General features: G+C 44.8%; 1 protein-coding gene across 35 annotated transcripts in view; it reads left to right on the top strand.

Annotated features, from left to right (window-relative positions):
* The window catches only part of LOC109874984 (kinesin-like protein KIF1A), a 59,017-nt gene that overhangs the window by 13,832 nt on the left and 23,972 nt on the right, over window positions 1-21,213 (top strand). For 15 of the 35 annotated variants that reach the window (XM_031810385.1, XM_031810375.1, XM_031810386.1 and 12 more), the window contains exons 8-31: window positions 330-407; window positions 629-694; window positions 804-821; window positions 999-1,077; window positions 1,625-1,703; window positions 8,518-8,660; window positions 8,761-8,799; window positions 9,417-9,443; window positions 9,848-10,047; window positions 10,314-10,393; window positions 10,479-10,554; window positions 10,732-10,811; window positions 11,088-11,194; window positions 12,270-12,368; window positions 13,517-13,697; window positions 13,809-13,881; window positions 15,621-15,717; window positions 15,851-16,011; window positions 16,349-16,527; window positions 16,815-16,952; window positions 19,865-19,983; window positions 20,186-20,271; window positions 20,394-20,529; window positions 20,753-20,939. In XM_031810385.1, coding sequence (XP_031666245.1) covers window positions 330-407; window positions 629-694; window positions 804-821; window positions 999-1,077; window positions 1,625-1,703; window positions 8,518-8,660; window positions 8,761-8,799; window positions 9,417-9,443; window positions 9,848-10,047; window positions 10,314-10,393; window positions 10,479-10,554; window positions 10,732-10,811; window positions 11,088-11,194; window positions 12,270-12,368; window positions 13,517-13,697; window positions 13,809-13,881; window positions 15,621-15,717; window positions 15,851-16,011; window positions 16,349-16,527; window positions 16,815-16,952; window positions 19,865-19,983; window positions 20,186-20,271; window positions 20,394-20,529; window positions 20,753-20,939 — 2,528 coding nt within the window. The remainder of the gene's footprint in view (window positions 1-329; window positions 408-628; window positions 695-803; window positions 822-998; window positions 1,078-1,624; window positions 1,704-8,517; window positions 8,661-8,760; window positions 8,800-9,416; window positions 9,444-9,847; window positions 10,048-10,313; window positions 10,394-10,478; window positions 10,555-10,731; window positions 10,812-11,087; window positions 11,195-12,269; window positions 12,369-13,516; window positions 13,698-13,808; window positions 13,882-15,620; window positions 15,718-15,850; window positions 16,012-16,348; window positions 16,528-16,814; window positions 16,953-19,864; window positions 19,984-20,185; window positions 20,272-20,393; window positions 20,530-20,752; window positions 20,940-21,213) is intronic. The other 20 variants (XM_031810395.1, XM_031810398.1, XM_031810374.1 and 17 more) reach the window with 15 other exon arrangements.

Genomic DNA, 21,213 nt, shown 5'->3' with positions numbered 1-21,213 from the left:
AGATTATAACAGAACATGGCCAAGATGTTCAAATGTTCATAAATGATCAGCATGTTCGAATAATTAGAAGGCAGAACAGTTGAAACTGGAGCAGCAGCACGGCCAGGTGGAATGGGGACAGCAAGGAGTCATCATGTCAGGTAATCCTGGGGCATGGTCCTAGGGCTCAGGTCCTCCGAGAGAGAGAAGGAGAGAATTAGAGAACGCACACTTAGATTCACACAGGACACCGAATAGGACAGGAGAAGTACTCCAGATATATATTTGATACAGAGTATCAAAGCAGATTCATGCCAAAACAAATGATAACAGAGAGTTTCCTGTTGCAGGTGAGCAAGATCAGCCTGGTGGATCTGGCTGGGAGTGAGAGAGCAGACTCTACAGGAGCCAAAGGAACCAGGCTGAAGGTGAGAGGCTATTTTGGGTCAATTTTATGTGCTGAATCCGACCCCCCAGTGATATCAATGTATGGATTTCTTCCGTTTCAAGTTAACATTTCAAGTTGACATGTCTATGAACTTTACAAAGCCTCTAGGCTCTCTTTCTCAAGATTGTGGACTGTGTAGTTGTTTGTGTTGCACGCAAGGCTTTTCGTTTGATTAAGTGTGCCCCATCTGTTCCTTTTCAGGAAGGAGCAAATATCAATAAATCTTTGACCACACTGGGGAAAGTCATCTCTGCATTAGCTGAAGTGGTGAGAGTCTATAGTTTTCAGTACACAACTCTTTGTCTGTATGGTCATTGAAGGAATTTTGGTAAGACTGCCAATTAATTAAGTTCGGTCAATTTCTTTTTCTTTCTAGGACTCAGCACCAAATAAGGTACACAATTTCAATGACTTCTTCCATTTTTTTTCTCCGAAAATATTTTGGGAAATGGTATTAAGAGATTGGGAAGTAGATGATTCACGAGCGTTTCTTCTTGTATTTCCCAACAGGTAAATGCACTTTTATTGAGACAGTATCCTTATCCTAATTGTTAAAATGAACTGTTAACAGAACAAGAAGAAGAAGAAGGTGGAGAGCCACATCCCCTATAGAGACTCAGTGCTGACCTGGCTTCTTAGAGAGAATCTGGGTACGTACTTTCCACTTACTAGCCCAGAACCTGCCGACTACGCCAATTGTAACATTCTTAGCACTGTTTGCTATTTTGTTTAATTCCCCTGCAGATGATGATTCAAAGCTTTTATTCAACTTTTCCATCATTTCCACGGTGAACAATTCACACGTCTATAAACATATTAGATGCCCATATCCATCCAAGCAGCTTACAACTCAAATCCCACTGGTTTTCAAATACCTGTTTGGTTGTTTCCAGGGGAAAAGATGGGCAACCAACGCCCCCCCCCCCCATTATTTTATAGGGGGCTGCAGCAAACAATACATGAATAAACATAAGACACAAGACCTGCCAACCTACCTTCTAGTCCTCCCTCACCTACCTGACCAGCCGCGGCCCCCCTTTCCACCTACTAGCCCAGATCCTGCCAACTACGTCAAATGTAGCATCCTTATCACTGTTTACTCTTTTGTTGAATTCCTCTGCAGATGCCCTTTAAATAATCTTTCCTCCTCTTGCCCTCATCCCCAAATGAACCTCTTTGCCCCTTTCTGTCCATTAGGAGGTAACTCTCGCACCGCCATGGTGGCAGCCCTCAGCCCTGCTGACATCAACTATGACGAGACCCTGAGCACCCTCAGGTAACAACCCAGCTCTGAGGTCAAATGCTCAGGTTAAAAAAAACTTCAAATCCATAGTTATTCTGTGACCTTACAGTACTTCAGTATCACTGTCATTCTCTGTGAGGATCAGTTTTAGTTCCAGCCACCTGCCTCCTTATAAAGTAATGTACACAAGTGTAATGACTACACACACAAGTGGTTCTAAATAGTACAAGACAGGGGTTATTTTTGGTGCTTTATAGAACCCTTGTTTGAATGTTCAATAAAGAACCATGCGCATCAGGTTCTAAATGGAACTATAAAGAACCATTAACCCTTTAACAGGCAGCTCAACTGGGCAGTTGAGCTAATTTTGACAACCAATTTTAAATTAAATTAAGCATATGTATTTTTTTTGGCATATTTTATCATCTCATCCAATGTAATTTAGTAAATTGATCATGCGGTCATTGTTATTGGACTCCCATTTTTTTTTTAACATGCATTCAAAAATGGTTGAAAACCAGCAAGTGAACGTCATTTACCAATCATTATTATTAATTATTAACTCATTGGGTATAAAATGGACATATACAACGTTGACCTTGTTGTTGACCTCTAAAACATCATTTAAGAATGATTCAATTACAAATGTGTTGTTGTTACTAATTTAGGAACTCTTGAAATCTCTGCTCTACCAGGCAGTTGAGTTGCCCATTAAAGGAATGCTATTAAGTCAAAGCTAGTGATAATGGACAATGGATAAATATTGTTATGGGACTTTCTTTGTCTGTGCAAATACAAAAATCCTTTGAAATTCATATCATGATTCAATGTCTGCCTATTATCTTCTATATGTTTCACAATATCATTCAATACATGTCATTTTACTGGTATTCTAAGCATATTCTAAACACATTAAAAAGTCTATGCAAATTCAGATAGAAAACTAGTTTACTCTAAAAGGGCAACTCAACCGGCTGGTTGAGATGTTTGAAATGCATTATCTATCAAAGTTTAAGTCACGCAAAGACAAATCCTTCAATTATGGCCTATACTGAGGCTAATACACATATTTTACAGAAAAATATGTTTTTCTTGGTGTGCCAGTTAAAGGGGTAACAAAGGTTCTATCTAGCACCATTTATTATTCTTTTTTAATTAAAAATGAAAAGCTGAAATGTCTTGAGTCAGTAAGTATTCAACGCCTTTGTTATGGCAATCCTAAATAAATCCAGGCTTAACACGTCACCTAATAATTTCAATGGACTCACTCTGTGTGCAATTATAGTGTTTAACATGATTTTTGAATGACTACCTTATCTCTGTACATACATACAATTATCTCTAAGTTCCCTCAGTCGAGCAGTGAATTTCAAACACAGATTCAACCATAAATCAATCAAATGTATTTATAAAGCCCTTCTTACATCAGATGTCACAAAGTGCAGTACAGAAACCCAGCCTTAAACCCCAAACAGCAAGCAATGCAGGTGTAGAAGCACGGTGGCTAGGAAAAACTCCCTAGAAAGGCCAGAGCCTAGGAAGAAACCTAGAGAGGAACCAGGCTATGAGGGGTGGCCAGTCCTCTTCTGGCTGTGCCGGGTGGAGATTATATCAGAACATGGCCAAGATGTTCAAATGTTTATAGATGAACAGCAGGGTCAAATAATAATAATCACAGTGGTTGTCGAGGTTGCAACAGGTCAGCAACTCAGGAATAAATGTCAGTTGGCTTTTCATAGCCGATCATTGAGAGTATCTCTACCGCTTCTGCTGTCTCTAGAGAGTTGAAAACAGCAGTTCTGGGACAGGTAGCACGTCCGGTGAACAGGTCAGGGTTCCATAGCCACAGGCAGAACAGTTGAAATTGGAGCAGCAGCACGGCCAGGTGGACTGGGGACAGCAAGGAGTCATCAGGCCAGGTAGTCCTGAGGCATGGTCCTAGAGCTCAGGTTCTCCAAGAGAGAGAAAGAAAGAAAGAAAGAAAGAAAGAAAGAAAGAAAGAAAGAAAGAAAGAATGAAAGAAAGAGAGAAAAAGAGAGAGAGAGAATTAGAGAGAGCATACTTACTTTAAAACAGGAGAAATACTCCAGCTATATCAGACTGACCCTAGCCCCCCGACACATAAACTACTGCAGTATAATACTGGAGGCTGAGACAGGAGGGGTTGGGAGACACTGTGGCCCCGTCCGACGATACCCCCGGACAGGGCCAAACAGGCAGGATATAACCCCACCCACTTGCCAAAGCACAGCCCCCAGACCACTAGGATATCTTCAACCACCAACTTACCATCCTGAGACAAGGCCAAGTATAGCCCAGAAAGATCTCCGCCACGGCACAACACAAAGGGCTGGGGCGTCAACCCGGACAGGAATATCACATCAGTGACTCAACCCACTTAAGTAACGCACCCCTCCTAGGGACTGCAGGGAAGAGCACCAGTAAACCAGTGACTCAGCCCCTGTAATAGGGTTAGAGGCAGAGAATCCCAGTGGAGAGAGGGGAACCGGCCAGGCAGAGACAGCAAGGGCGGTTCGTTGCTCCAGTGCCTTTCCGTTCACCTTCACATTCCTGGGCCAGACTACACTCAATCATAGGACCTACTGAAGAGATGAGTCTTCAATAAAGACTTAAAGGTTGAGACCGAGTCTGCGTCTCTCACATGGATAGGCAGACCATTCCATAAAATTGAGCTCTATAGGAGAAAGCCCTGCCTCCAGTTGTTTGCTTAGAAATTCTAGGGACAGTAAGGAGTCCTGCGTCTTGTGACCATAGCGTACGTGTAGGTATGTACGGCAGGACCAAATCGGAAAGATAGGTAGGAGCAAGCCCATGTAATGCTTTGTAGGTTAGCAGTAAAACCTTGAAATCAGCCCTTGCCTTTACAGGAAGCTAGTGTAGAGAGGCTAGCACTGGAGTAATATGATCAAATTTTTTGGTTCTAGTCAAGATTCTAGCAGCCGTGTTTAGCACTAACTGAAGTTTATTTAGTGCTTTATCCAGGTTGCCGGAAAGGAGAGCATTGCAGTAGTCTAACCTAGGAGTGACAAAAGCATGGATACATTTTTAGGCATCATTTTATGGACCGAAAGTTTTAGATTTTTTGCAATATTACGTAGATGGGAAAAAGCTGTACTTGAAACAGTCTTGATTTGTTCGTCCAAAGAGAGATCAGGGTGCAGAGTAACGCCGAGGTCCTTCACAGTATTATTTGAGACGACTGGACAACCATCTAGATTAATTGTCAGATTCAACAGAAGATCTCTTTGTTTCTTGGGACCTAGAACAAGCATCTCTGTTTTGTCTGAGTTTAAAAGTAGAATATTTTCAGCCATCCACTTCCTGTCAGAAACACAGGCTTCCAGGAGAGGCCATTTTCATCGAAATGTACAGCTGTGTGTCATCTGCATAGCAGTGAAAGTTAACATTATGTTTCCGAATCACATCACCAAGAGGTGAAATATATAGTGAAAACAATAGTGGTCCTAAAACGGAGCCTTGTGGAACACCAAAATTTACAGTCGATTTGTCAGAGGACAAACCATCCACAGAGACAAGCTGATATCTTTCCGACAGATAAGATCTAAACCAAGCCAGAACTTGTCCGTGTAGACCAATTTGGGTTTCCTATCTCTCCAAAAGAATGTGGTGATCGATGGTATCAAAAGCAGCACTAAGGTCTAGGAGGACAGATAAAGACCAGGGAGGTTTTCCAAGGCCTCACAAAGAAGCGTAGACATTGAATATTCCTTTGAGCATGGTGAAGTTGTTAATTACTCTTTGGATGGTGTATCAATACACTCTGTCACTACAAAGATACAGGTGTCCTTTCTAACTCAGTTGCAGGAGAGGAAGGAAACCGCTCAGTGATTTCACAATGAGGCCAAACTCAGTTGCAAGAGAGGAAGGAAACCGCTCAGTGATTTCACCATGAGGCCAATGATGACTTTAAAGCAGCTAGGGTTTAATGGCTGTGATAGGAGAAATTGAAGATGGATCAACAACATTGTCGTTACTCCACAATACTAACCTAATTGATGGAGTGAAAAGAAGGAAGCCTGTACAGAATAAAAATATTCCACAACATGCATGCCTTTTGCAAGGCACTAAAGAAATACTGAAAAAAATGTGGCAAAGCTATTCACTTTTTGTCCTCAATACAAAGTGTTATGTTTGGGGCAAATCGAATACAACACATTACTGAATACCACGCTCCATATTTTCAAGCATAGTGGTGGCTGCATCATATTATGGGTATGATTGTAACAGGACTTGGGAGTTTTTCAGGATAAAAAAGAAACAGAATGGAGCTAAGCACAGGCAAAATCCTATAGGAACACCTGGTACATTCTGCTTTTCACCAGACATTGGGAGATTAATTCACCTTTCAGCAAATAATCTAAAACACAAGGCCAAATCTACACTGGAGTTGCTTAACAAGAAGACAGGGAATGCTACTGAGTGGCCGAGTTACATCTTTTTGAAAATGTATGGCAAGACCTGAAAATGGTTGTCATGCAATGATCAACAACCAATTTGACAGAGCTTGAAGAATTTTGAAAATAATAATGGGCAATTGCTGTATAAGTCAGGTGTGGGAAGCTCTTAGAGACTTACCCAGAAAGACTCACAGCTGTAATCATTGCCAAAGGTGCTTCTATTTCATCAATTTTTAATTCAGGCTGTAAAACAACAAAGTGTTGAATAAGTCTATGGGTATGAATGCTGTACTTTCTGAAGACACCTTTATGGAGGATGGTTGTAAAGAACCTTTCTCAATTTGGTCAGCCATATTATACAGTGGGGAGAACAAGTATTTGATAACCTGCCAAATCGGCAGTGTTTCCTACTTACAAAGCATGTAGAGGTCTGTCATTTTTATCATAGGTACACTTCAACTGTGAGAGACGGAATCTAAAACAAAAATCCAGAAAATCACATTGTATGATTTTTAAGTAATTCATTTGCATTTTATTGCATGACATAAATATTTGATACATCAGAAAAGCAGAATTTAATATTTGGTACAGAAACCTTTGTTTGCAATTACAGAGATCATACGTTTCCTGTAGTTCTTGACCAGGTTTGCACACACTGCAGCAGGGATTTTGGCCCACTCCTCCATACAGACATTCTCCAGATCCTTCAGGTTTCGGGGCTGTCGCTGGGCAATATGGATTTTCAGCTCCCTCCAAAGATTTTCTATTGGGTTCAGGTCTGGAGACTGGCTAGGCCACTCCAGGACCTTGAGATGCTTCTTACGGAGCCACTCCTTAGTTGCCCTGGCTGTGTGTTTCGGGTTGTTATCATGCTGGAAGACCCAGTCACGACCCATCTTCAATGCTCTTACTGAGGGAAGGAGGTTGTTGGCCAAGATCTCGCGATACATGGCCCCATCCATCCTCCCCTCAATACGGTGCAGTCGTCCTGTCCCCTTTGCAGAAAAGCATCCCCAAAGAATGATGTTTCCACCTCCATGCTTCACGGTTGGAATGGTGTTCTTGGGGTTGTACTCATCCTTCTTCTTCCTCCAAACACGGCGAGTGGAGTTTAGACCAAAAAGCTCTATTTTTGTCTCATCAGACCACATGACCTTCTCCCATTCCTCCTCTGGATCATCCAGATGGTCATTGGTAAACTTCAGACGGGCCTGGACATGCGCTGGCTTGAGCAGGGGGACCTTGCGTGCGCTGCAGGATTTTAATCCATGACGGCATAGTGTGTTACTAATGGTTTTCTTTGAGACTGTGGTCCCAGCTCTCTTCAGGTCATTGACCAGGTCCTGCCATATAGTTCTGGGCTGATCCCTCACCTTCCTCATGATCATTGATGCCCCACGAGGTGAGATCTTGCATTGAGGCCCAGACCGAGGGTGATTGACTGTCATCTTGAACTTCTTCAATTTTCTAATATTTGCGCCAACATTTGTTGCCTTCTCACCAAGCTGCTTGCCTATTGTCCTGTAGCCCATCCCAGCCTTGTGCAGGTCTACAATTTATCCCTGATGTCCTTACACAGCTCTATGGTCTTGGCGATTGTGGAGAGGTTGGAGTCTGTTTGATTGAGTGTGTGGACAGGTGTCTTTTATACAGGTAACAAGTTCAAACAGGTGCAGCTAATACAGGTAATGAGTGGAGAACAGGAGGGCTTCTTAAAGAAAAACTAACAGGTCTGTGAGAGCCGGAATTCTTACTGGTTGGTAGGCGATCAAATACTTATGTCATGCAATAAAACTCAAATTACTTACTTAAAAATCATACAATGTGATTTTCTGGATTGTTGTTTTAGATTCCGTCTCTCACAGTTGAAGTGTACATATGATAGAAATTACAGACCTCTACATGCTTTGTAAGTAGGAAAACCTGCAATATTGGCAGTGTATCAAATACCCCTGAGGACCCCCAGCTGGCACCAGGGCATATGTGAGTCTTTCACTAGACACCGTCACTGGCTGTAGTTACATAAAATAGCATAACACAACACATTAGATAAACTGGAATGACACTCTCACTCATGGTTCCACAAAAAGAAGTGTGAGCAAACCAGGCCGAGCTTCCTCCCCCACATTTTAACTATCACTAAAAGAGCAAAGGACCCTTTTGTGAACTGTAAAGAACAATTGAAGAGCTCAAAGTGTTCTTTGAGTCATTATGTGTCCACATAGAACCATCACCATCACAACCATCACCAGCATTGAGAGACTAAACCAGGAAGTGATCCAGGACCTGCAAATAATGATACCTTGAACCTATGTTGTCCCTATCGATGACGATGTTTCTCCCATCATATAAACAGTGGACATATTTTTGGGGTGAACCTGCCTTTGAATGGTTTTGATCCTTCCCAGGTATGCTGACCGCGCCAAACAGATCCGCTGTAACGCCGTCATCAACGAGGACCCCAACAACCGTCTGGTGCGTGAGCTGAAGGAGGAGGTGTGCCGACTCAAGGACCTCCTCTACGCCCAGGGCCTGGGAGATATCATAGACAGTGAGTACCTACCTACACACACACACACACACACTGGATGGGAGCCATACAGATGTGTGTGTGTGTCTCACACACTCTTCTCTCTCCTCTTTCCTCTCAGCGTATCGATGTCCCGATCCTGTGATAGCTGGTTTGAAAAGTGTGTATATTCTAGCAACCCCCCCCCCCCCCCGCTTTGCAGCTAACTGAAAATAAAGCTAAACCTCTACCATACTAAAATCCTATAACACCCCAGAGCTATATGGAAAGACTCCAACCCAAAAACCCATCTAAAATCCATAAATCCAGTACACACTGAAGAAACATTTTTACTGTCCGCCTCTTTGGGACTGGAATGGGTCTCAAAAGTGTAACATGGCATCTTCTCCTCATCTCCTTTTTCTTCCTCTGCACTGATCTGCAAACATGGGATAGGTGAAAGCAAGATGGTGGACTCCCCTAAGAGAATATACTTTCCTCTTTCCAGTCCTTTCAGATCAGTGCAGAAGAAGATGGGGGAGAGGAAGCCATTTTAGACTGTTGGGATGCAGCCTGTGTTACACTCTGGTTCTCTGGGTGTGTAGCTATCTGATTGGATGCTCTGCTTCTGTAGATGGTCTTTGATATGCCAGGTTCTTAATGTGGGCTCTGGCTAGGGCTCCAGAGCTCTGCTGCCTTACTTCTAATTCACACTGCTTGCCCTGCATAATTGTCGCTTGCGGGATAAATTCAGTTTTTAGGAATTGCATTGATTTTAATTGAATAATACTTTCACAGCCTTTCAGCCTGGAGATTATGCTGCAAGTAAGAACTAAAATACATGTATTCTAGATTGGCTGCCCTATATATCATATGACATTGCTTGTTTTTCAGCTTGTTACTGTATGTATTTTGCATATGAATGGCAGAGAAAAGCGTTTGCTCTCTAACTTCTCTATACTTTGCATATCCACCAGTGTAAGTTGCTATTTTCTCGCTCTCTCTGCAATGCCTTTGGTGAGCACCTGTCTCTGCTTCTTCGATACATTTTTTTTGTTGAGCTCTCTTCTTCTGTTTTTACTCCTCCCTTGTTTTCCCTTTCTTCCGTATACCCACTTCTCTGCGTTTCTTTCTCTCTACCCCCAATGTCTCCTCCTCCTCACCTTCCTGCTGTTTGCTCCCCTCTCTTTCCTTCTCTCCCCCACACACTCCCGCTCTTCTTCTGGCAGACTTGTGCGATTACAAGAACTTTGTCAATAATCGCCAGGCTGTCAATCAAACGGGTGATCTATCCACAGTGACCAATGCCATGACTGGGATGAGCCCTTCCCCCTCTCTCTCCGCCCTGTCCAGCCGTGCGGGCTCCATGGCAAACCTGCATGACCGCATCTTCAGCCCTGCCTCTGAGGAGGCCATAGAGAGACTCAAGGTAGGGAGGAGGAAGGGAGGGAGGGTGAACTTAGAGGTGGTGAGTGAGTGAGTGAGTGAGATGGAAGGAGAAAGAGAGGAGGAGAGGAAGGGCAGTGGAGAGATAGAGGGATAGTTAGACAGCTGGGGACAGATGGAGAAAAAGATCAGGGAGTGGAACCAGGAGGTTAGAGAGAGATGGTAAGGGTCATGGAGGCTAACCATAATGTCATGGCGTGTATGTACCATGCCAACATTTGTTGGCATTTGTCGTTCTTTTCACTCTAGGAAACAGAGAAAATCATTGCTGAGCTTAATGAGACATGGGAGGAGAAGCTGCGCCGTACTGAAGATATCCGGATGCAGAGGTGTGTCAGACGGCTTTAACCTTTAACCTCTATCCTTATCTGAGTCCACCTGTCTCAAATAACTGTGGTTCTCTGCTATATGTAGGGAGGCCCTACTGGCTGAGATGGGTGTGGCCATGAGAGAAGATGGAGGCACCGTGGGCGTGTTCTCCCCCAAGAAGGTCAGAACCCCAGTACACCCCTTAAGGCAACTGTAGTGAGATGTACTACGCTACCCACAATCCTCTGTGCATGATATCCATTTCCATCATGCTACAACAACCCCTGTCAACAATATTTCAACACAAAATGTCAACATATGTGGAAGCAAAGTCACCATGTTCTTGTCTTTCTTTTAGACCCCTCACCTGGTGAACCTGAATGAGGACCCACTGATGTCTGAGTGCTTACTCTACTACATCAAAGATGGGACCACCAAGTAAGAACGACTCTTTCATCTGCAGGAAATGTAGTGAAGTGTACCTCTTTTGTATTGAAGTGGCCTCCAGTCCTGTGGTACAGTACGGAGGGATTTGGAGTAGGGAGTCAGCTGTTTTAAGTTTACTACCTGGAATATCAAGGATCAGAATGGCCCTGTGAAGTGGGCAACGATGTTTCCTTCGGAATTTGAAGAGTGAAACAGTGCTCTTACAAGAAAGACATCTATGTAAAAAGCTGATCAATCGACTCCGTATCCTATGCATCTTTCCCTCAGGGTTGGACGTGACGACGCCAGAAGTCGCCAGGACATCGTGCTCAGTGGCCATTTTATCCAAGACGAGCACTGCACCTTCAGTAGCACCGCAGGCTCCGGCGGAGAAGGTGAGACTGAACTGACCAACTGTGGACGAACCATGATAGTTTCTATTAGTTCTAGTTCTATGAGAAGAATCATTAGCAGATTTTGCTTGCGTGCACCAGAGGTTATAGGGTCTGTAGAGGCTGGGACTATTGAGACTGGGTTATGGACTAAAGAGACTTGGACTAGTGAGGCTATAGTTATAGTAAATTCTAAACTGGGTGGTTCGAGCCCTGAATGCTGATAGGCTGACAGCCGTGGTTTATCAGACCGTATACCTTGGGTATGACAAAAACATTTTTGTACTGCTCTAATTACGTTGGTAACCAGTTTATAAAAGCAATAAGGCCTGTGGGGGGTGCGGTATATGGCCAATACACCACGGCTAAAGGCTGTTCTTAGGCACGACGCCAACGCCATATAACACACCCCCTCGTGCCTTATTGCTTTTATAAACTGGATGCCAATGTAAAATGGTTAGCATAGCAACTACTGTAGCTATCTCGTAAACTTGCTAGCTACTTCAGTGAATGTTGAACACGTTTCTTTCCCGGCAAATCAACACATTTCTAGCGCAAATGTGTTCAATTATAACCATGGTACAAAAGGGATAATCAACTCGGGCCTCTATGCCGTTCCCTGGAAAATAGTGTAACACTGTGGAAGGTCAGTTCCACTCCGCTAGCAGCTTCGTGGAACACACCTTCCACCTCATTCATTATTTTCCAAAGAACGCATAGCCCCTCTTATGTAATCTCTGCAGAAAAAGACGGTAGTTGCCTTTTTCCCTCTTGACTTTACCTATGCAGGCTTTGTAGATCACAGCTCATTGATGGCAAACAAATGATCCATTCAGTACATGTACATCAGGGCTGACCAATTCCCGGTCCCGGTAGGGCCAAAACACTTCGTTTTTTTTGTTTCTACGCGGTAGTTAATTGCACTCATCTGGTGTGACAGGTGTGAATTAGTCCCTGATTAGAAGGAGAGGATGAAAACTAGAAGTGTTTTGGTCCTCCAGGACTAGAAATTGAGTAAGAAACGGAGCCAATGTAGAATGGCCAAAGGCTCACCATCCCCGGTGGTTCTTGTCTGTTGATGATGATGACACAGGGAATGTCATCCTGGAGCCCTGCGAGGGGGCTGAGATCTACGTCAACGGGAAACTGGTGACCACGCCTACTCTGCTTCGTTCAGGTAAGGCTTCAACCCCTCAGCATCTTCCACTAAGTACAGGAAAAGATACATAACAGACACTAAACATACTGAAAAACACTACACTGATTTTAATGAAATATTTTGTATTTGTCTAGGCATGAATCTGCTTCCATATACAACATCATAAATACACAAAGAATCACCATAGGTGATTCACACTGGTGATTCTCACTTGAACAGTCCAAGGTTAAAATCATTACAGTTTTTGACAATTGCTTCCACATGATTTCTGAAACTATGGCTCCTCGTCTCTTGACTCTACACACAAAACCCCAAAAACACACACGCACAACATGCAAAACGTCACAGATCTCTTGCAAAACCAAACACTTTATTCAAAACGGTATTTAACTCTTCTCAAAGTGGTGTTTTTGCACCACAACTCTACACACAAACCATCAAATGATTAGCTCCTATACACGCCAACTACACACAGATGTGACAAATGTAAAACACTACTATCGTGCGTATTTTGCATGTTCAGTGGAGTCCACGGCAGTTTGTCATAGCACTCACACGTACATGTATGTGCACAAATATATACAGTATGTATGCATATTCAGTATATATTCACACTATGAACAGAAATGCAAGGAGGGGAAAAAAAAAATGAATTTCTTTCTCAAAACATTGTGTATTCATCCTCCTTCTCTTTGTCCTCGTCTTCCTCCAACTCCTCTTCCTCTAACTCTCTCTCCAAAATTGGCCTCCTTTCTTGTCCAAACCAAGAAAGCCAACCTGAAGCCTATTTACAGTGCTCAAGCTCTGATTTCTATGTGAAGAAATGAGCTATAAGTGTTTTCACTGGGTTTAGGTAATCGGTAAATGAGTGTGGCATTTTGAATGGAAGTGTTTTCCAAACGAAACACAAGACCTGTTGGTTTTGAATGATGTGTCTAACGTAGAGAACTGTGTTTATTAGTGTTTTGCAAAAAGTGTGTTTTGCAATTGCAAACTGAGTGTAAAGGGGACTTGGTCTGGAGATTAGGTACTAGAGTTAACCGTTTCACAGTGTGCCTCAAGTACCACTTTTAGTGTGTAAGCGATTGTAAAACAAACTGTAACAGGTTTATGACATTGATGAAATGACTGAGGTGTGATGCGACTGACCGGACTCCTGACCTCAGGAAATCGCATTATCATGGGGAAGAGCCATGTGTTCCGCTTCAATGACCCGGAGCAGGCGCGGCAGGAGCGGGAGAGGACCCCCTGCGCCGAGACCCCCGTGGAGCCCGTGGACTGGGCCTTCGCCCAGAGAGAGCTGCTGGAGAAACAGGGCATCGACATGAAGCAGGAGATGGAGTCAAGGTACAATAACAGATGGACTGCCTTTGGCAAAGCACCAGCTGTTGTATCATCCTTTTGTATGACTTTGTATGACTTTGCTTGAAAATGATTTGCAATTATTTTGTTTTGCAGGCTTCAAGAGTTAGAAGATCAATACCGCCGAGAACGAGAGGAGGCCAGTAACCTTCTGGAACAACAGAGACTGGTAAGACAGGCCACTAAGAGAGACCCCTTAAAAAGCAAATCTTTAGTTTTTTATAAATACAGGTAACTGTGTAAATAAAGGAAACACAAAGGGACACAAAGTACTGTATATTGAAGGCAGTTGCCCATTATTCTCCTCTACCATGGCTAGAAGAAGACATCTCAGTGACTTTGAAAGAGGGGTCTCAAATGAGCATAAGGAGGGGGTTTAAAGGGTGTTTGTGTCACCAGATCTCAAACCAGTTGAACACTAATGGGAGATTCTGGATTGGCGCCTGAGACAGAGTTTTCCACACACCAGCAACAAAACACCAAATGATGGAAGAATGGTGTCACATCCCTCCAATAGAGTTCCAGACACTTGTAGAATCTATGCCCAAGGCGCATTGAAGCTGTTCTAGCTGCACTGGTGGCCCAGCGCCCTATTAAGACACTTTATTGGGTGTTTCCTTTATTTTGGCAGTTACTTGGATATGGAGACACTCAGTGGCCAGTTTATTAGGTACACCCATCTAGTACCGGGTCGGACCCCTCCTTTTGCCTCCATAACATCCTGAATTCTTCGGGCATGGATTATACAACGTTCAATCGTTGCTCAATTGGTATCAAGGGACCTAACATGTGCCAGGAAAACGTTCCGTACACCACCGCCACCAGCCCCGTACCGTTGATACCAGGCAGGATGGGACCATGGTCTCATGCTGCTTCCTCCAAATCCTGACACTGCCATCAGCATGATGCAACAGGAACCGGGATTCCTCGGGCCAGGCGATGTTGTTCCACTCCTCAGTTGTCCAGTGTTGGCGATCGCGTGCCCACTGGAGCCGCTTCATCTGTTTTTTAGCTGATAGAAGTGGAACCCGGTGTGGTCGCTGCAATAGTCCATCCGTGACAAGGACCGAGACGAGTTGTGCGTTCCGAGATGCTGTTCTGCACACCACTGTTGTTAGGACTGCCACTGACAGGATGTTTTTTTGTCTCACCATTCTCAGTAAACTCTAGACACTGTCGTGTGTGAAAAGCCCAGGAGGCCGTCTCTGAGACACCGGAACCGGTGGCGCCCGGCGCCTGGCACCGACGATCAAACTACGCTCAAAGTCGCTTAGGACATTAGTTTTGCCCATTCCAACGTTCATTCGAAGAGTAACCGAATACCTCGATGCCGGTCTGCCTGCTTTATCTAGTGAACAATGGCCACGTGACTCACTGTCTGTGGGAGAGAACCTTTTTCGTGAACGGGGTGGTGTCCCTAATCAAATCGAATTGTATTAGTCACATGCGCCGAATACAACAGGTGTAGACCTTACAGTGAAATGCTTACTTACGAGCCCCTAACCAACAATGCAGTTAAATAAATAAAACAATCAAATCAAAATAAATAAATAAATAATAAATAAATAAAAAATTATATATATATATTTAAAAAAATATGAATTAGAAATAAAAGTAATAAGCAATTAAAGATCAGCAGTAAAATAACAATAGTGAGACTATATACAGAGTGTTACCGGTACAGATTCATGGGGCAATGCAAATAGTCTGGGTAGCCATTTTGGCTTGGGGGTAGACGCTGTTTAGGCTAGGCTTGGGGCTCCGATAGCGCTTGCCGTGCGGTAGCAGAGAGAACAGTCTATGACTAGGGTGGCTGGAGTCTTTGACCATTTTTAAACTGGCCAGTGAGTGTATATGGCCGTTATTCTGTCATGTGATTTGATGTGTCTGTACCGGGGTCTCTCTCAGGACTATGAGAGTAAACTGGAAGCCCTGCAGAAACAGGTGGACAGAAACTCCCGTTACCTGGAGTCCCCAGACGAAGAAGAGGAGCCTGAGGAGGAAGGTGAGACATTGATTGACAGTTACCCAGCTAGAACAACCTTTATCAAATGTTTACATTGATTTTGAAATAAAATATCTATTTCTGAGGTAAGGTCAGAGAATGGAATATTTTCTGAATTATGGAATGTTTTAAGTTTTTCCCATAGTTCCGTGGACAAAGCGTGAGATGGAGCTTGCATCATGGGCGTTCCGTAAGTGGCGTTTCTACCAGTTCACCTCCCTCAGGGACCTGCTGTGGGGCAATGCCATCTTCCTCAAGGAAGCCAACGCCATCAGTGTGGAGCTCAAGAAGAAGGTACACTGTCATTATATACAATCTATAAAGTAGAACAAGGATTCAGTGGTGAAACTGTGAGGTATCAGTCAAAGGAAACTGTGTTATTAATCAGTTCAGTCAGTCTACCAAATGAGTGTACATCGAATGAGTCTATTCTTAGAAAACGATGAATCGATTCGATGAGTCAGCAATGACTGCTATTGCGAAATAGTGCCCCTGCAAAGTCATTGAATCAGATCGGCTCTATTGTGAAGCGGTTCGATGAGTCCGCAAAATGAGATTTCAATTGACAACAATGATTTTGTTGCTAACCTGCTGACATGCTAAAATGCTAAACTGGTCCTCTCCTTTACAGGTCCAGTTCCAGTTTGTGCTGCTGACAGACACACTGTACTCCCCGTTGCCCCCGGACCTGCTGCCCCCCAGCGTGGCCATGGAGCGGGAGAAACGGCCCTTCCCCAGCACCATCGTAGCTGTGGAGGTCCAGGACCAGAAGAACGGGGCCACACACTACTGGACCCTGGAGAAACTCAGGTATGTGTGTGTGGGGGGGAATTGTGTGTGTGTGTGTGTGAGTTTGTACAGTATCACTATACTTGTGAGGACCTTGACATTAGACTGTGTGAGTGTGTTTTCGTGTCTCTGAGCATTTGTTCCGGTTATTTCTCTGCGGCTTTACATTATGATATGTGTCTCTGTACACGCGAGGCCCTGGTATGTAGGCCTATATGGACTTACCCGGTCTGCGTCTACTTTACAGTGTCTGTTGCTCTGATGTGCTCTGTCCTGGTCGTGTGCCTTGTCTTTGCTGCCCCCTATAGACAGAGGCTGGACCTGATGAGGGAGATGTACGACCGTGCGGCGGAGGTGCCTAGCAGCACTGTGGAGGACTGTGACCAGGCTCTGACTGGAGGAGACCCCTTCTATGACCGCTTCCCATGGTTCCGTCTGGTGGGCAGGTCAGTCACCGTCCCAGGTCCTAGTCTTTTCAAATGTCATTCCCTTCCTTTCTTGAGGTAATCACTAAGTAACCAGTGGTTTCCTAATAAGAGCAAAAGGATGGAAACAGATCCAATAAATCAAATCAAATTTTATTTGTCACATACACATGGTTAGCAGATGTTAATGCGAGTGTAGCGAAATGCTTGTGCTTCTAGTTCCGACAATGCAGTAATAACCAACAAGTAATCTAACTAACAATTCCAAAACTACTGTCTTATACACACAAGTGTAAGGGGATAAAGAATATGTACATAAAGATATATGAATGAGTGATGGTACAGAGCGGCATAGGCAAGATACAGTAGATGGTGTCGAGTACAGTATATACATATGAGGTGAGTATGTAAACAAAGTGGCATAGTTAAAGTGGCTAGTGATACATGTATTACATAAAGATGCAGTAGATGATATAGAGTACAGTATATACGTATACATATGAGATGAATAATGTAGGGTATGTAAACATTATATTAGGTAGCATTGTTTAAAGTGGCTAGTGATATATTTTACATCATTTCCCATCAATTCCCATTATTAAAGTGGCTGGAGTTGAGTCAGTGTGTTGGCAGCAGCCACTCAATGTTAGTGGTGGCTGTTTAACAGTCTGATGGCCTTGAGATAGAAGCTGTTTTTCAGTCTCTCGGTCCCAGCTTTGATGCACCTGTACTGACCTCGCCTTCTGGATGATAGCGGGGTGAACAGGCAGTGGCTCGGGTGGTTGTTGTCCTTGATGATCTTTATGGCCTTCCTGTAATATCGGGTGGTGTAGGTGTCCTGGAGGGCAGGTAGTTTTCCCCCGGTGATGCGTTGTGCAGACCTCACTACCCTCTGGAGAGCCTTACGGTTGTGGGCGGAGCAGTTGCCGTACCAGGTGGTGATACAGCCCGCCAGGATGCTCTCGATTGTGCATCTGTAGAAGTTTGTGAGTGCTTTTGGTGACAAGCCGAATTTCTTCAGCCTCCTGAGGTTGAAGAGGCGCTGCTGCGCCTTCTTCACGATGCTGTCTGTGTGGGTGGACCAATTCAGTTTGTCTGTGATGTGTATGCCGAGGAACTTAAAACTTGCTACCCTCTCCACTACTGTTCCATCGATGTTTCCTGAAGTCCCCAATCATCTCCTTAGTTTTGTTGACGTTGAGTGTGAGGTTATTTTCCTGACACCACACTCCGAGGGCCCTCACCTCCTCCCTGTAGGCCATCTCGTCGTTGTTGGTAATCAAGCCTAACACTGTTGTGTCGTCCGCAAACTTGATGATTGAGTTGAAGGCGTGCGTGGCCACACAGTCGTGGGTGAACAGGGAGTACAGGAGAGGGCTCAGAACGCACCCTTGTGGGGCCCCGGTGTTGAGGATCAGCGGGGAGGAGATGTTGTTGCCTACCCTCACCACCTGGGGGCGGCCCGTCAGGAAGTCCAGTACCCAGTTGCACAGGGCGGGGTCGAGACCCAGGGTCTCGAGCTTGATGACGAGCTTGGAGGGTACTATGGTGTTAAATGCCGAGCTGTAGTCGATGAACAGCATTCTCACATAGGTATTCCTCTTGTCCAGATGGGTTAGTGCAGTCTGCAGTGTGGTTGAGATTGCATCGTCTGTGGACCTATTTGGGCGGTAAGCAAATTGGAGTGGGTCTAGGGTGTCAGGTAGGGTGGAGGTGAAATGGTCCTTGACTAGTCTCTCAAAGCACTTCATGATGACGGAAGTGAGTGCTACGGAGCGGTAGTCGTTTAGCTCAGTTACCTTAGCTTTCTTGGGAACAGGAACAATGGTGGCCCTCTTGAAGCATGTGGGAACAGCAGACTGGGATAGGGATTGATTGAATATGTCCGTAAACACACCAGCCAGCTGGTCTGCGCATGCTCTGAGGGCGCGGCTGGGGATGCCGTCTGGGCCTGCAGCCTTGCGAGGGTTAACACGTTTAAATGTTTTACTCACCTCGGCTGCAGTGAAGGAGAGGCCGCATGTTTTGGTTGCAGGCCGTGTCAGTGGCACTGTATTGTCCTCAAAGCGGGCAAAAAAGTTATTTAGTCTGCCTGGGAGCAAGGCATCCTGGTCCGTGACGGGGCTGGTTTTCTTTTTGTGGTTTTCTTTTTTGTTTTCTTCTTGTAGTCCGTGATTGACTGTAGACCCTGCCACATACCTCTTGTGTCTGAGCCGTTGAATTGAGATTCTACTTTGTCTCTATACTGACGCTTAGCTTGTTTGATTGCCTTGCGGAGGGAATAGCTGCACTGTTTGTATTCGGTCATGTTTCCGGTCACATTGCCCTGATTAAAAGGCTCCCTAAATATAATACACTTATAGGAGGATGCACATGAGAAATATTTGAACAGGGCCAGAGTCAGTAGACTTGCCCCACTAGAGATTACCTCAACATTCTACGACGGTCCTCTGCTCTGAAATGATTGCCCTGTGTCTGATACAGCTCCCCCTCTATTCCTCTCTCCCTCTCTATCCCTCTCTCCCCCTCTATTCCTCTCTCCCTCTCTAACCCTCTCTCCCCCTCTATTCCTCTATCCCTCTCTCCCCCTCTCTCCCCCTCTATTCTTCTCTCCCCCTCTATTCCTCTATCCCTCTCTCCTCCTCTCCTCCTCTCTATCTATCCCTCTCTCCCCCTCTATCCCTCTCTCCCCCTCTATTCCTCTCTCTCCCTCTATTCCTCTCTCCCCCTCTATTCCTCTCTCCCCTTCTATTCCTCTCTCCCCCTCTATTCCTCTCTCCCCCTTTATCCCTCTCTCCCCCTCTATCCCTCTCTCCCCCTCTATTCCTCTCTCCCCCTCTATTCCTCTCTCTCCCTCTCTCCTCCTCTATCCCTCATTCCCCCTCTTTTCCTCTCTATCCCATTCTCCCCTTCTATTCCTCCCCCGTCCGCAGGGCCTTTGTGTACCTGAGTAACCTGCTGTACCCCGTGCCGCTCGTGCACCGCGTGGCCATCGTCAGTGAGAAGGGAGAGGTGAAGGGCTTCCTCAGGGTGGCAGTACAGGCCATCTCAGGTATCAGCTACTGTGCCAAATTGTCATGTCTCTATCCTTTTACTGTGCGATAAATTTGTGTTAACATGCAGTATTAGACACAAATGTTTAGTGTTTTGTGTAGGACATCCACGTGGGTGCTGAGAGGGTAGTGAATTGCTGTTTGATAAAAATGGCCTTCAAAATAGGATGAGGTTCCAACATTTTTATTGTCTCTCCCCAGCTGATGAAGAAGCCCCTGACTATGGTTCTGGCGTAAGGCAGTCAGGAACCGCCAAGATATCCTTTGAGGACCAACAGTTTGAGAAGGTAGAATCCGTAAGAAATTATACAGGAACTTGAATTACTTGCCAAATCGCTGTCTGCATACAGTATCGAGATTGGGAAAATGCTGTGTCATTATTTAAAAGGCCATGTGTTTGGCTGGTCAGTTCCAGACAGAGTCGTGTTCCGGCGGCATGTCCCATTCTAACACCTCTCACGAAGAGCTACGCTTCGTGGAAGGGGAGGGACAGAACTCTGATGTAGGCGCTGACCCTGACGAGGTCAACAACAACACCTGTGCAGGTAAGGAGATCCTCCCAATCATGTTTTTCGATTACATCATTGTGGCGGTAGATATGAACAGCACACATTTGTTTAGTAGGGGAAGACTTAACTGAAAAGGTCATGTACTTATAATTTGTGTAAGTCATGGTGCAGGAGTAAAGCACTGTGTCTCCCCCGTCATACCGTGTGCAGAACTGCAGGCATTTCCTGTCTTTATCATGTGTACTTACCATGACCACAGACTTGTCCCCCGTCACAGCCACACCAGAGGTCCCCAGGAGCCCACTGAAGGGTGGTCTGGGTCTGGAGCTGCCCCTGGAGAAGGCCCTGTCCCACCTCCACATAGGCTCCACCTTCACCTTCAGGGTCACAGTCCTGCAGGCCTCCAGCATTTCCGCTGAGTATGCTGACATCTTCTGCCAGTTCAAGTAAGTGCCTCCCACTCATTCAAGCTCTTTCATTTTGTGGTATTTTAGCTTTGACCAGGATGGTTTGGAGTTTTGTTTTAGGGAGAGACTTGACAAGATGTCAGTGAGGGAAAGTGTTTTGAATGATGACGATGACAAGATGATGCATAAAGAGGCATCTGTTTCTAAAATCTCTCCTTAGGAACGTCTGCAAGTGCCAGTGGTTCAGGTACTTTAACAATGTAAACTCCCTGAATTTAGAAAAAAGTAATAATAACAGCAACAACAGAGACAA

Source organism: Oncorhynchus kisutch, linkage group LG30 (assembly GCF_002021735.2).
Source record: "Oncorhynchus kisutch isolate 150728-3 linkage group LG30, Okis_V2, whole genome shotgun sequence".
NCBI classification, from domain to species: Eukaryota; Metazoa; Chordata; class Actinopteri; order Salmoniformes; family Salmonidae; genus Oncorhynchus; species Oncorhynchus kisutch.
Note: the sequence above shows the minus strand (reverse complement) of the source record. Positions and strands in the feature narration are given on the sequence as shown.